The sequence below is a fragment of the Cherax quadricarinatus genome, chromosome 67 (genome assembly GCF_038502225.1).
Source record: "Cherax quadricarinatus isolate ZL_2023a chromosome 67, ASM3850222v1, whole genome shotgun sequence".
Classification (NCBI taxonomy): domain Eukaryota; kingdom Metazoa; phylum Arthropoda; class Malacostraca; order Decapoda; family Parastacidae; genus Cherax; species Cherax quadricarinatus.
Window position 1 is genome coordinate 4,957,327 of NC_091358.1, and position 13,171 is coordinate 4,970,497.

General features: G+C 40.8%; 1 protein-coding gene across 1 annotated transcript in view; it reads right to left on the reverse strand.

Moving 5' to 3' along the window:
- Nucleotides 1–13,171, reverse strand: part of HUWE1 (HECT, UBA and WWE domain containing E3 ubiquitin protein ligase 1) — a gene marked incomplete in the record, with an annotated part of 207,021 nt that overhangs the window by 28,377 nt on the left and 165,473 nt on the right. The window contains 1 exon segment of the mRNA XM_070099348.1: nt 4,430–4,618. Coding sequence (XP_069955449.1) covers nt 4,430–4,618 — 189 coding nt within the window.

Genomic DNA, 13,171 nt, shown 5'->3' on the forward strand with positions numbered 1-13,171 from the left:
TAACCGGTTTCCCTGAATCCCTTCACTAAATATTACCCTGCTCACACTCCAACAGATCGTCAGGTCCCAAGTACCATTCGTCTCCATTCACTCCTATCTAACACGCTCACGCACGCTTGCTGGAAGTCCAAGCCCCTTACCCACAAAACCTCCTTTACCCCCTCTCTCCAACCCTTTCGAGGACGACCCCTACCCCGCCTTCCTTCCCCTATAGATTTATATGCTTTCCATGTCATTCTACTGTGATCCATTCTCTCTAAATGACCAAACCACCTCAACAACCCCTCTTCTGCCCTCTGACTAATACTTTTATTAACTCCACACCTTCTCCTAATTTCCACACTCCGAATTTTCTGCATAATATTTACACCACACATTGCCCTTAAACAGGACATCTCCGCTGCCTCCAACCGTCTCCTCGCTGCTGCATTTACCACCCAAGCTTCACACCCATATAAGAGTGTTGGTACTACTATACTTTCATACATTCCCTTCTTTGCCTCCATAGATAACGTTTTTTGACTCCACATATACCTCAACGCACCACTCACCTTTTTTCCCTCATCAATTCTATGATTAACCTCATCCTTCATAAATCCATCCGCCGACACGTCAACTCCCAAGTATCTGAAAACATTCACTTCTTCCATACTCCTCCTCCCCAATTTGATATCCAATTTTTCTTTATCTAAATCATTTGACACCCTCATCACCTTACTCTTTTCTATGTTCACTTTCAACTTTCTACCTTTACACACATTCCCAAACTCATCCACTAACCTTTGCAATTTTTCTTTAGAATCTCCCATAAGCACAGTATCATCAGCAAAAAGTAACTGTGTCAATTCCCATTTTGAATTTGATTCCCCATAATTTAATCCCACCCCTCTCCCAAACACCCTAGCATTTACTTCCTTTACAACCCCATCTATAAATATATTAAACAACCATGGTGACATTACACATCCCTGTCTAAGACCTACTTTTACCGGGAAGTAGTCTCCCTCTCTTCTACACACCCTAACCTGAGCCTCACTATCCTCATAAAAACTCTTTACAGCATTTAATAACTTACCACCTATTCCATATACTTGCAACATCTGCCACATTGCTCCTCTATCCACTCTATCATATGCCTTTTCTAAATCCATAAATGCAATAAAAACTTCCCTATCTTTATCTAAATACTGTTCACATATATGCTTCAATGTAAACACCTGATCTACACATCCCCTACCCACTCTAAAACCTCCTTGCTCATCCGCAATCCTACATTCTGTCTTACCTCTAATTCTTTCAATTATAACCCTACCGTACACTTTTCCTGGTATACTCAGTAAGCTTATTCCTCTATAATTTTTACAGTCTCTTTTGTCCCCTTTCCCTTTATATAAAGGGACTATACATGCTCTCTGCCAATCCCTAGGTACCTTCCCCTCTTTCATACATTTATTAAACAAAAGTACCAACCACTCCAACACTATATCCCCCCCTGCTTTTAACATTTCTGTCATGATCCCATCAGTTCCAGCTGCTTTACCCCCTTTCATTTTACGTAATGCCTCACGTACCTCCCCCACACTTACATTCTGCTCTTCTTCACTCCTAAAAGATGGTATACCTCCCTGACCAGTGCATGAAATTACTGCCTCTGTTTCTTCCTTAACATTTAAAAGTTCCTCAAAATATTCTCGCCATCTACCCAATACCTCCATCTCCCCATCTACTAACTCCCCTACTCTGTTTTTAACTGACAAACCCATATTTTCCCTAGGCTTTCTTAACTTGTTTAACTCACTCCAAAATTTTTTCTTATTTTCATTAAAATTTCTTGACAGTGCCTCTCCCACTCTATCATCTGCTCTCCTTTTGCACTCTCTCACCACTCTCTTTACCTTTCTTTTACTCTCCATATACTCTGCTCTTCTTATAACACTTCTGCTTTGTAAAAACCTCTCATAAGCTACCTTTTTCTCTTTTATCACACCCTTTACTTCATCATTCCACCAATCACTCCTCTTTCCTCCTGCCCCCACCCTCCTATAACCACAAACTTCTGCCCCACATTCTAATACTGCATTTTTAAAACTATTCCAACCCTCTTCAACCCCCCCACTACTCATCTTTGCACTAGCCCACCTTTCTGCCAATAGTCGCTTATATCTCACCCGAACTTCCTCCTCCCTTAGTTTATACACTTTCACCTCCCTCTTACTTGTTGTTGCCACCTTCCTCTTTTCCCATCTACCTCTTACTCTAACTGTAGCTACAACTAAATAATGATCCGATATATCAGTTGCCCCTCTATAAACATGTACATCCTGGAGCCTAGCCATCAACCTTTTATCCACCAATACATAATCTAATAAACTACTTTCATTACGTGCTACATCATACCTTGTATATTTATTTATCCTCTTTTTCATAAAATATGTATTACTTATTACCAAATTTCTTTCTACACATAGCTCAATTAAAGGCTCCCCATTTACATTTACCCCTGGCACCCCAAATTTACCTACTACTCCCTCCATAACATTTTTACCCACTTTAGCATTAAAATCCCCAACCACCATTACTCTCACACTTGATTCAAAACTCCCCACGCATTCACTCAACATTTCCCAAAATCTCTCTCTCTCCTCTACACTTCTCTCTTCTCCAGGTGCATACACGCTTATTATAACCCACTTTTCACATCCAATCTTTATTTTACTCCACATAATCCTTGAATTAATACATTTATAGTCCCTCTTTTCCTGCCATAGCTTATCCTTCAACATTATTGCTACTCCTTCTTTAGCTCTAACTCTATTTGAAACCCCTGACCTAATCCCATTTATTCCTCTCCACTGAAACTCTCCCACCCCCTTCAGCTTTGTTTCACTTAAAGCCAGGACATCCAGCTTCTTCTCATTCATAACATCCACAATCATCTCTTTCTTATCATCTGCACAACATCCACGCACATTCAGACTTCCCACTTTGACAATTTTCTTCTTCTTATTCTTTTTAGTAATCTTTACAGGAAAAGGGGTTACTAGCCCATTGTTCCCGGCATTTTAGTTGACTTTTACAACACGCATGGCTTAAGGAGGAAAGATTCTTATTCCACTTCCCCATGGATATAAAAGGAAAATTAATAAGACCAAGAACTATTAAGATAAAATCAAAGAAAACTCAGATGAGTGTGTATAAATAAATGTGTACATGTATGTGTAGTGTGACCTAAGTGTAAGTAGAAGTAGCAAGACATGCCTGTAATCTTGCATATTTATGAGACAGACAAAAGACATCAGCAATCCTACCATCATGTAAAACAATCACAGGCTTCGTTTTACACTCACTTGGCAGGACGGTAGTACCTCCCTGGGTGGTTGCTGTCTACCAACCTACTACTACTATATATATATATATATATTATATATATATATATTATATATATATATATTATATATACATATATATCTTTCTTTCTTTCAACACACCGGCCGTATCCCACCGAGGCGGGGTGGCCCAAAAGGAAAAACGAAAGTTTCTCATTTTACATTTAGTAATATATACAGGAGAAGAGGTTACTAGCTCCTTGCTCCCGGCATTTTAGTCGCCTCTTACAACACGCATGGCTTACGGAGGAAGAATTCTGTTCCACTTCCCCATGGAGGATATATATATCTTTCTTTCAACACACCGGCCGTATCCCACCGAGGCGGGGTGGCCCAAAAGGAAAAACGAAAGTTTCTCCTTTTACATTTAGTAATATATACAGGAGAAGAGGTTACTAGCCCCTTGCTCCTGGCATTTTAGTCGCCTCTTACAACACGCATGGCTTACGGAGGAAGAATTCTGTTCCACTTCCCCATGGAGGATATATATATATATATATATATATTTTCAACAAGTCGGTCGCCTCCCACCGAGGCAGGGTGACCCAAAAAAGAAAGAAAATCCCCAAAAAGAAAATACTTTCATCATCATTCAACACTTTCACCACACTCACACATTATCACTGCTTTTGCAGAGGTGCTCAGAATATAACAGTTTAGAAGCATATACGTATAGAGATACACAACATATCCCTCCAAACTGCCAACATCCCAAACCCCTCCTTTAAAGTGCAGGCATTGTATTTCCCATTTCCAGGACTCAAGTCCGACTATATGAAAATAACCGGTTTCCCTGAATCCCTTCACTAAATATTACCCTGCTCACACTCCAACAGATCGTCAGGTCCCAAGTATCATTCGTCTCCATTCACTCCTATCTAACACGCTCATGCACGCTTGCTGGAAGTCTAAGCCCCTCACCCACAAAACCTCCTTTACCCACACAGACACACACACACATGTATATATAATTGTAATAAAATAATTTGCATCAATGTGATCAAATTTTATGTTAAATACACAAATACAAATTATGGCCTTACCTATAACTCTTCCAACAAACTTGAAATACGAAAGATGATTGGAGTTACAGTGAGATGCTGGGTTAATCATGTATGTTACTCTGTCACCAGGTGAAGTGCAAAACAGTGCATACATTGGGTTAAAGATTTCCCGGGAAATAATCATGTACCACTCTCTAAGAAGTCCACCAGCATCCTGTCCTTCTTCGCCTGCAAAAAATGAATGCAAAATTAAAATGCGTGGAAAGAATGAAAAATGGATTTAGCATTTTTTCACAATGTATAATCTGTGATGTCTTTAGATGGTGATGTGTACGTATCAACTGTCTGACTAGAGGAGTCAGGCTGAAAAGAAAAAAAAAATAGTGCCTGCCTTCACTGTAGTAGCTAGAAGGCAGACCAACCATTTGCTCTCCCAAACACTATTTTTTTTTTTTTTACTTTGTATGCTTAAGCTAATTTATCTTTGCATGCTACATTGGTTAGATATGATTAATAACGTATTATATGTAAAGTCAAAAAACGAATAATACATGAAGAAGATTGTCTTGAAGCAATCGTGTCATTACGATTTCGTGAGTCAAAATGGGAATCATTGAGAACATTGAGGTAGAAAAACAAATTATTCCAATTTAAGTGTTAGTATACCCAATCATAAATAATAAAAAAAAAAAAACTGCATAAAAGGAAGGGTTGTTTAACCCTTTGAGAGTTCGTCCCATAGTTCTACGGCTTTGAAGCCAGGGTCCAAGCTGTAGTACTACATCATGAGCTCAGCTCACTCAGATAAGCTGTGAGTGATAAATTTGAGCCTAGATATGAGAGAATGCATCTGTGTGTTAAGTGTGTACCAGATAAGACAAATCCTGCAGCACACAGCGCATAACGAGAAAAAAAATGGGAACAGCGTTTTTGGATTAAAACAGCGACTGTGGTGTATTTTCGTATGTTTTTACAATTATATTCACTGTTTCTTGTCTCATTTGATATAGAATGTAGGATATATTACAGAAGCAGAGACGATTTTGATTGGTTTTAGTACTGAAAATAGCTTGAAATTGAGCTCAAAGCAGCAGACATGTTCAATTTTTGCCAATGTTCAAGAGTAAACAAATCACAATTCGTCCAATACATGTCAGCTGGTGGGTCTAATGCACATTCACGAATGTGCTGATATTATTTATACATTTATGACACTACTGCATAACAGTAAATCATCTACTTTTGGTGTGAATAAAAAATCAAACTGAAATACATCTGTAAAGCCTGGAAACACAACTAATCAACAGAGAAAATGTTATTTTAGTGCCAGGAATGCCTGCAGTGTTTATTCTGGATCCTATTTTGAAATTAGAACATTATTAACTGTGTGAAACTGGCCAAATTATCAATTTCCCATCACTTTATTGGTTGGTTCAAATACAATTAGCCACCATTAAACATGGTTTTGTCTGGCATGTTTTGGTTAATAGCACAATTGAAGAATTGCAGCATAATTTTGTTTAACACTTTCTAAAATTAATTTAACATGGTTACAGGAGGGGAAAAAACTTTGAGCGCGTGGTCGCCTGCAGGAGACGTGGGTTACAGCAGTGAGTCAACGGGGGAGACCTACCACCATCCCCCGCCACCCCCACCTCCTCCCAGCCTGGTTCATGTGTGTGTTGGACAAATCTGTCTTAGGAAGGAGCTCGCTGTGTTTTAGATACATACACTATTTTAATTGCCCTATCTTAAATCTTCCAAGCAATCATGGCACCCAGTAGGCATACAAGTGTTGCTCAAAGTGGCAAGAAAAGGTTTAAGCGTCAAGTCTAGGAGTTACGAAGAAAATTGAGATATTAGACAAGCTTAAGAGTGGCTTGCGTGTGGGGGATATAGCAAATGCCTATGGCCTTAATTGTGATGTAGTTCAGCTGGGCTTGTGAGGTCTCTGGGGAGACCTAATTTAACCAATTTTATGGTTACACCTTGCCTTGGCAAACGTCTGTAGCCACGCCCATGTCTGAGGTCTTTTGTTCTTGACGGCGTCAGACCTAGGCGTCAGGTCGTACACGTGGTTGTGGAGGGTGCTTGGACCACCATAAAAGCCCAAGGAAGAGCATGATCAGGAGATTCGAGCGGAGCTGCTGCTGGGGTGCAGAGCTCCTGAGCAGAGACTTCGAGCGGAGCTGCTGCTGGGGTGCAGGGCTCAGGAGAAGGCTGCTGAAGTCTCTGGAGGAGACTCTTGGAGACACTGGGCAGAGTACTGGCTTGGAGCAGTACTCGTGCTGTGTAGGTCTTGGGACCTGTGGCTTAGTTCCTGTAGTGAACTGTCCTCTGTACTATTTCTAAGTTATATTCATTTTCGTCAAGTTGATTGTGTTCCCTGTCTCACTGCTTATACATACCATCCCATTTATCTAAACCAATGATGTACTCCTGTTCCCAAATATATTATTGTACAAGGACTTAATAATAAACTGTGTTTGAGTAGAATAGTAATATTCACTGCCCACCATTATTTATTCTTTTTTCTTATATTTTATAATGTTTATATGAGTGAAGAATGGGTGAGGCATATGTTAGTGAGTAGTGTAGAGTTAATGAGAGTGTCGTGGTGGTCACCACTGATCTGTCATTACCTACCTACCTCCGCTAATCATCTCACTCCTACCACCTCGCCTGCCTCTCCCCTGCCTACATAATCCCCTACTCCCATATTCCCCACTTATATCCTATTCATTCCGATACCCCCCTACATGACATGGTGTCTAAGCGGTGGTGGTTCTTATTATTTTTATAGTAGGAACCAGTCCCATGTGCCTTATTTTTGACTGCTCGGTTATACAGGAGGGCCCCGCTTTACGGCGTTCCGCTTTACGGCATTCCGCTAATACGGACATTTCAAATTATGACCAAAACTCACTATACGGCTCCCCCCACCTGACTTTCTAATACGGTCACCGTGCCCCACCCTGTTTGTTTACATTCTCCATGAGCTCAGTAAGCACTAAGTCTCTCCATTTTGTCTGGAAACTCCAAAATTTCAAATGTTTTTAAAAGTTATTTCATATTTTATATATACTCTGATAATTATACTTATGTATACCTGTACCTAAATAAACTTACATACATCGAGTCATTTAAATGTCGTATATTACGTTAATATACACATTTTCATTAATCCATCCATGATATTTTTTTCAAAATTACATAATAAACACGATGCATAACATATAAATAAGATAAATACACCCCACAGTAGAATAAATAAACAAATGTGAGATGTGAGCAGACGACTTGCACAAGTGGTGATAATAACAATACTGAGTCTCATTAAATGTCGTATATTACGGTAATATACACATTTTCATTAATCCATCCATGATATTTTTTTCAAAATTATATAATAAACACGATGCATAACATATAAATAAGATAAATACACCCCACAGTAGAATAAATAAACAAATGTGAGATGTCGTAGCAGACGACTTGCACAAGTGGTGATAATAACAATACTGAGTCTCATTAAATGTCGTATATTACGGTAATATACACATTTTCATTAATCCATCCATGATATTTTTTTCAAAATCATATAATAAACACGATGCATAACATATAAATAAGATAAATACACCCCACAGTAGAATAAATAAACAAATGTGAGATGTCGTAGCAGACGACTTGCACAAGTGGTGATAATAACAATACCGAGTCTCATTAAATGTCGTATATTACGGTAATATACACATTTTCATTAATCCATCCATGATATTTTTTTCAAAATTATATAATAAACACGATACATAACATAAAAAGATGATAAATACACCCCACAATAGAATAAATAAACATAAATATAAGATGTGGGAGCCACATAACTTGTACAAGTGACGCCAAGAATAACATTTTCTCTAATCTAACATAAGAGTAAATGTGTTACTGGGGGTAACTGTAGAAAATTATTCCTTTCGTATGTATGTAAGTAAGTTTATTCAGGTATACACAAATACAGTTACATAGATTATCATACATAACAACATACGTGTAGAGAACCTAGGATAACCCAAAAAAGTCAGTGTGACTTATTTCCATTGCCTTCACTCAGAGCTTCATTTCTTCTCAAAATGATGTTACATGAGAATGGGAGTGTTCTTCTTTATTAATTCTACCGTATCAATGTAGAGACAACCTGTACACAATGTAACTTGTACACAAACCAGACGTGTACACTTCGTTTGTTTACAAAACTTACCTTCCCCTGGTTTGTTTACATAACTGCGCCTGCCCCCTCTCATGTATTCATTCTTTCTCTCTCTCATTTATTCGTTTTATCTCATTTACTTACTCCTGACCCTACATTAAGACTACAAATATTTTAAGGTAAGTAATGAGTGAACTGTATATACATTTTATCGCTCTGGGATGCTTAAATATCATAGAATAGTATGTGTGGGTGGGGTGGCCTGGTGAGGCTATTACAATACATACCACACTTGATTTCTTACAATAAATACTACTTGTCTCACCCTAGATTAAGACTATAAATATTTTAAGGTAAGTAATGAGTGCACTATGTGTGTATTGTACCTTTTTATTGTTTTTTGATGCCTGGTTCTATTGCTAACTTAATATATGTTAGTGTAAACTTGTTATCTAGTGTTTGTATGCATTTATAAGTGGAAAAAAAGGGTGTTCCACTTTACGGCGATTTCCGCTTTACGGCGGTAGCCTGGAACCTAACCCGCCGTATAAGTGGGGCCCTACTGTACTTGTTATGCTACCATTTGCTACCACTTTTTTTTTCTTGTGTGTGTAAAGTTAAAGTAAATATCAGTGTGATATTATAATCCTAGTGACCTTAACTGACCTTGTTTTTTTGAAGGTGGGTCTGAGTAATTGTGTGGTTGTATTATTATATTTGGTGGAGTTGGTTGTTGGTTTGAGATAAATGGTGGAGAATATCAGTATTTGGGTGAGACTTTTGGGGGAAGCAATTACTGCCAAAATTGAATATTTAGAGGAATGAGAAGTCACCCAGCCCACCTTGGAAGACTAGCCCACAACTGTCACCCATTGAAGAGTTGCCTATGATTGCTGTCCACCTGATGTGCTCAGTCACCCAGCTGATATGCCCAGTCACCCAGCTGATGTGCCCCAGTAGATGTATTGCTGCCCTGGTCTGTCATCCAGTGTAGTGGGTGTCTGTCTGCGTCACCCAGCCTGTGACCATCACCCACGGACCGCCAGTTACCCGCAGTTGCCAGGGATGGGCGACCGCACCTGCTGTTGATGACCTGAAGTGACCTCACCTCACCCCGAGCAACTGACCATTGCCTGCTACTGCTGATGTCGGCTGCTGTGATGTTGTCTGCTATGCTGTGGCCGTGCTGTGATGCTGTCTGCTATGCTGTGGCCGTGCTGTGATGCTGTCTGCTATGCTGTGGCCGTGTTGTGATGCTGTCTGCTATGCTGTGGCTGTGCTGTGTGCTGCTGTGATACGGCCTTGCTATGATGTTGAGATGCTGTGGCCGTGCTGTGATGCTGGGACCGTGCTGCGATGCTGTGGCCGTGCTGTGATGCTGGGACCGTGCTGCGATGCTGTGGCCGTGCTGTGTGCTGCTGTGATGCGGCCATGCTGTGATGTTGAGATGCTGCGGTCGTGCGGTGATGTTGAGATGCTGCGGCCATGCTGTGATGCTGGGACCGTGCTGCGATGCTGTGGCCGTGCTGTGTGCTGCTGTGATACGGCCGTGCTGGGATGCTGCCTAGCTCAAGAGGAGGAGATGGCGGTGATGCTGCAGTGGTGTGTGAGGGATCCTGGCTGATGTGCCAGGACAGGAGAATCTACTATGAAGGAGCTGCCATCCTCGGAGATGTGGAAGGACGTGAGCCGCGGAGATGGACTCCAGCTGCTGGGACCAGTCTGCTATCAAGGGCGGTATGGAGGTGTATCCTGCCTTGCTGGTCGACCTGTACGACTGGTATGCGGGGATGTCCTGCTAGCCATGAGAGACAATTGAGAGTGTGTGATGTCCCCAGCCTACTTTGACTTGCCAGAAGTGTTAGTGTTACCTGTGTGAAATAAGGTGACCTTGAATACGGTCAAATGTTTATGGCCGCCTTGTTTTATGAGGCCAGTGAATCCTAGTAGTGGCATAGGATAATGGAGGGTCTTAGCTGCGATGCCTGCCCTGTCTCAATTTTCATATGTTGTAGTGTGCATGTGAAGTGTGCCGAAAATGCGACCTTGGTGGTTGTGAAGTGGTCCAGTTGCAGTTACTTGAAAGAATGCAACCCGTTGGAGCAGTTTTCCATGCCATAGAAGCCTAGAGAGGTTTGGCCCAATGGATAACGTGCGAGGGTGACTAGCATTGGCTAGTGCATTTCTAGTAGAAGTAGGGAAGGCACTGGAGCCCGATATTTAGGTTTAAGGAGAAATGACGGGTAAGGAGGCTTTGCACCAGAGAGCAACTATTATGCTGGTCAACTGCGAGGTGTACTGATTATACTGCCTTGTGGTAGATGAGAAGGTTGAGGGAAATATATGTAGTGGAATAATTTAGTATTATGTATAATTTTGATAGGAGTGAATGGAGACAAATGGTTTTTAATACTTGACGTGCTGTTGGAGTGTGAGCAAAGTAACATTTATGAAGGGGTTCAGGGAAACCGGCAGGCCGGACTTGAGTCCTGGAGATGAGAAGTACAGTGCCTGCACTCTGAAGGAGGGGTGTTAATGTTGCAGTTTAAAAACTGTAGTGTAAAGCACCCTTCTGGCAAGACAGTGATGGAGTGAATGATGGTGAAAGTTTTTCTTTTTCAGGCCACCCTGCCTTGGTGGGAATCGGCCAGTGTGATAATAATAAAAAGTATAATTTTGTCTTTGTATTGTAATAGATTTAAGGGGTTAGGATTAAAATAGTCTAATAACTTAGGACAAATTGTCCTAGTTCTCAGATATTTTAAATTGGGGGAGAAAGGGGGATGTGATGTAGTTCAGCTGGGCTTGTGAGGTCTCTGGGGAGACCTAATTTAACCAATTGTATGGTCACACTTTGCCTTGGCAAACGTCTGTAGCCACGCCCACGTCTGAGGTCTTTTGTTCTTGACGGCGTCAGGTCGTACACGTGGTTGTGGAGGGTGCTTGGACCACCATAAAAGCCCAAGGAAGAGCATGATCAGGAGATTCGAGCGGAGCTGCTGCTGGAGTGCAGAGCTCCTGAGCAGAGACTTCGAGCGGAGCTGCTGCTGGGGTGCAGGGCTCAGGAGAAGGCTGCTGAAGTCTCTGGAGGAGACTCTTGGAGACAATGGGCAGAGTACTGGCTTGGAGCAGTACTCGTGCTGTGTAGGTCTTGGGACCTGTGGCTTAGTTCCTGTAGTGAACTGTCCTCTGTACTATTTCTAAGTTATATTAATTTTCGTCAAGTTGATTGTGTTCCCTGTCTCACTGCTTATACATACCATCCCATTTATCTAAACCAATGATGTACTCCTGTTTCCAAATATATTATTGTACAAGGACTTAATAATAAACTGTGTTTGAGTAGAATAGTAATATTCACTGTCCCCGTTATTTATTCTTATTTCCATTATTTATGTTTAGTTAAAGTAGTGAGAGGGTGAGTAGTGTGGCGGGTAGAGTAATGAGAGGTGAAGGTGTCGTCACCAGTGACTTCATATTACCTACCTACCTCCGCACTCCTCCCTACCTACCTACCAACCTCCGCTAATCATCTCTCCTACCACTTCACCTGCCTGTTCCCTGCCTACTAACTCCCTCCTCTTACCCCCATATTCCCCTAATCATTACCCCCCTACATGACATAATGAAGCATCAGTTCTTACAATTAAAAAGAACGAGGCAAACATACAAGCTTGTGTAATGAATAAGCTAAGATGTCACCTCATGAAAAGAATGACACAGATTACAGCAAGTAAATAAACCTGAAAACTTGTTGCTCGAGTGGATCGAACAAAAGTCAAAGAAAGGTGACCCCACTTAATTTCATCTTAATTAGGAAAAAGACCTTACAGTTGTTTAAAGCAATATGTGATAAGGCAGGCAGGCCTGAAAAAGTGTGTTCAGCACAGGCTGGTTCCACAACTAAGCTGCATAATAAGTTACATAATATTAAGTTTTCTGGTGAAAGTGCTTCAACTGATTATACAGCAGCAAGTAATTTCCCTGCTGAATTGCAGGAAATTATTTCTGAGGGCGGCTATGAGCCACATCAAGTGTTTAATGCTGACGAGACAAGCATTTTTTGGAAAAAAAATTGCCAACAAGAACTTGTATCAATCAGCAAGAGAAAAGGCACCGGGCTTCAAGGCAGCAAAGGATCGCTTCACCTTGCTCCATTGTGGTAATGCATGAGGTGATTTCAAGTGTAAGCTCATGGTTATTTACTGCTCTAAAAATCCTCGTGCTTTGAAAGGTGTAGATAAAAACCCCTTACCCGTAATTTGGAGGTTAAACCAGTCAGCATGGATGACAGAGGAAATATTTATTGACTGGTTTAAGCATCACTATTCCTGAAGTCAAGTTTTACCTGCACAGCAAGAACCTTGCATTCAAGGCTCTCTTCATTCTTAATAATTCCCATACTCATCCATAAGCTTTGCTGGATGTGACCCCACATGTAAAAGTTGTATTTTTACCTCCAAATACAACATCTTTAACACAACCGCTGGATTGGAGAGTTAAGTCATTCAAGTGTAACGACACAAAAAAAAAGTTAAAAAAAAAAAAAAAAAAAAAAAAAACTAGCTGCA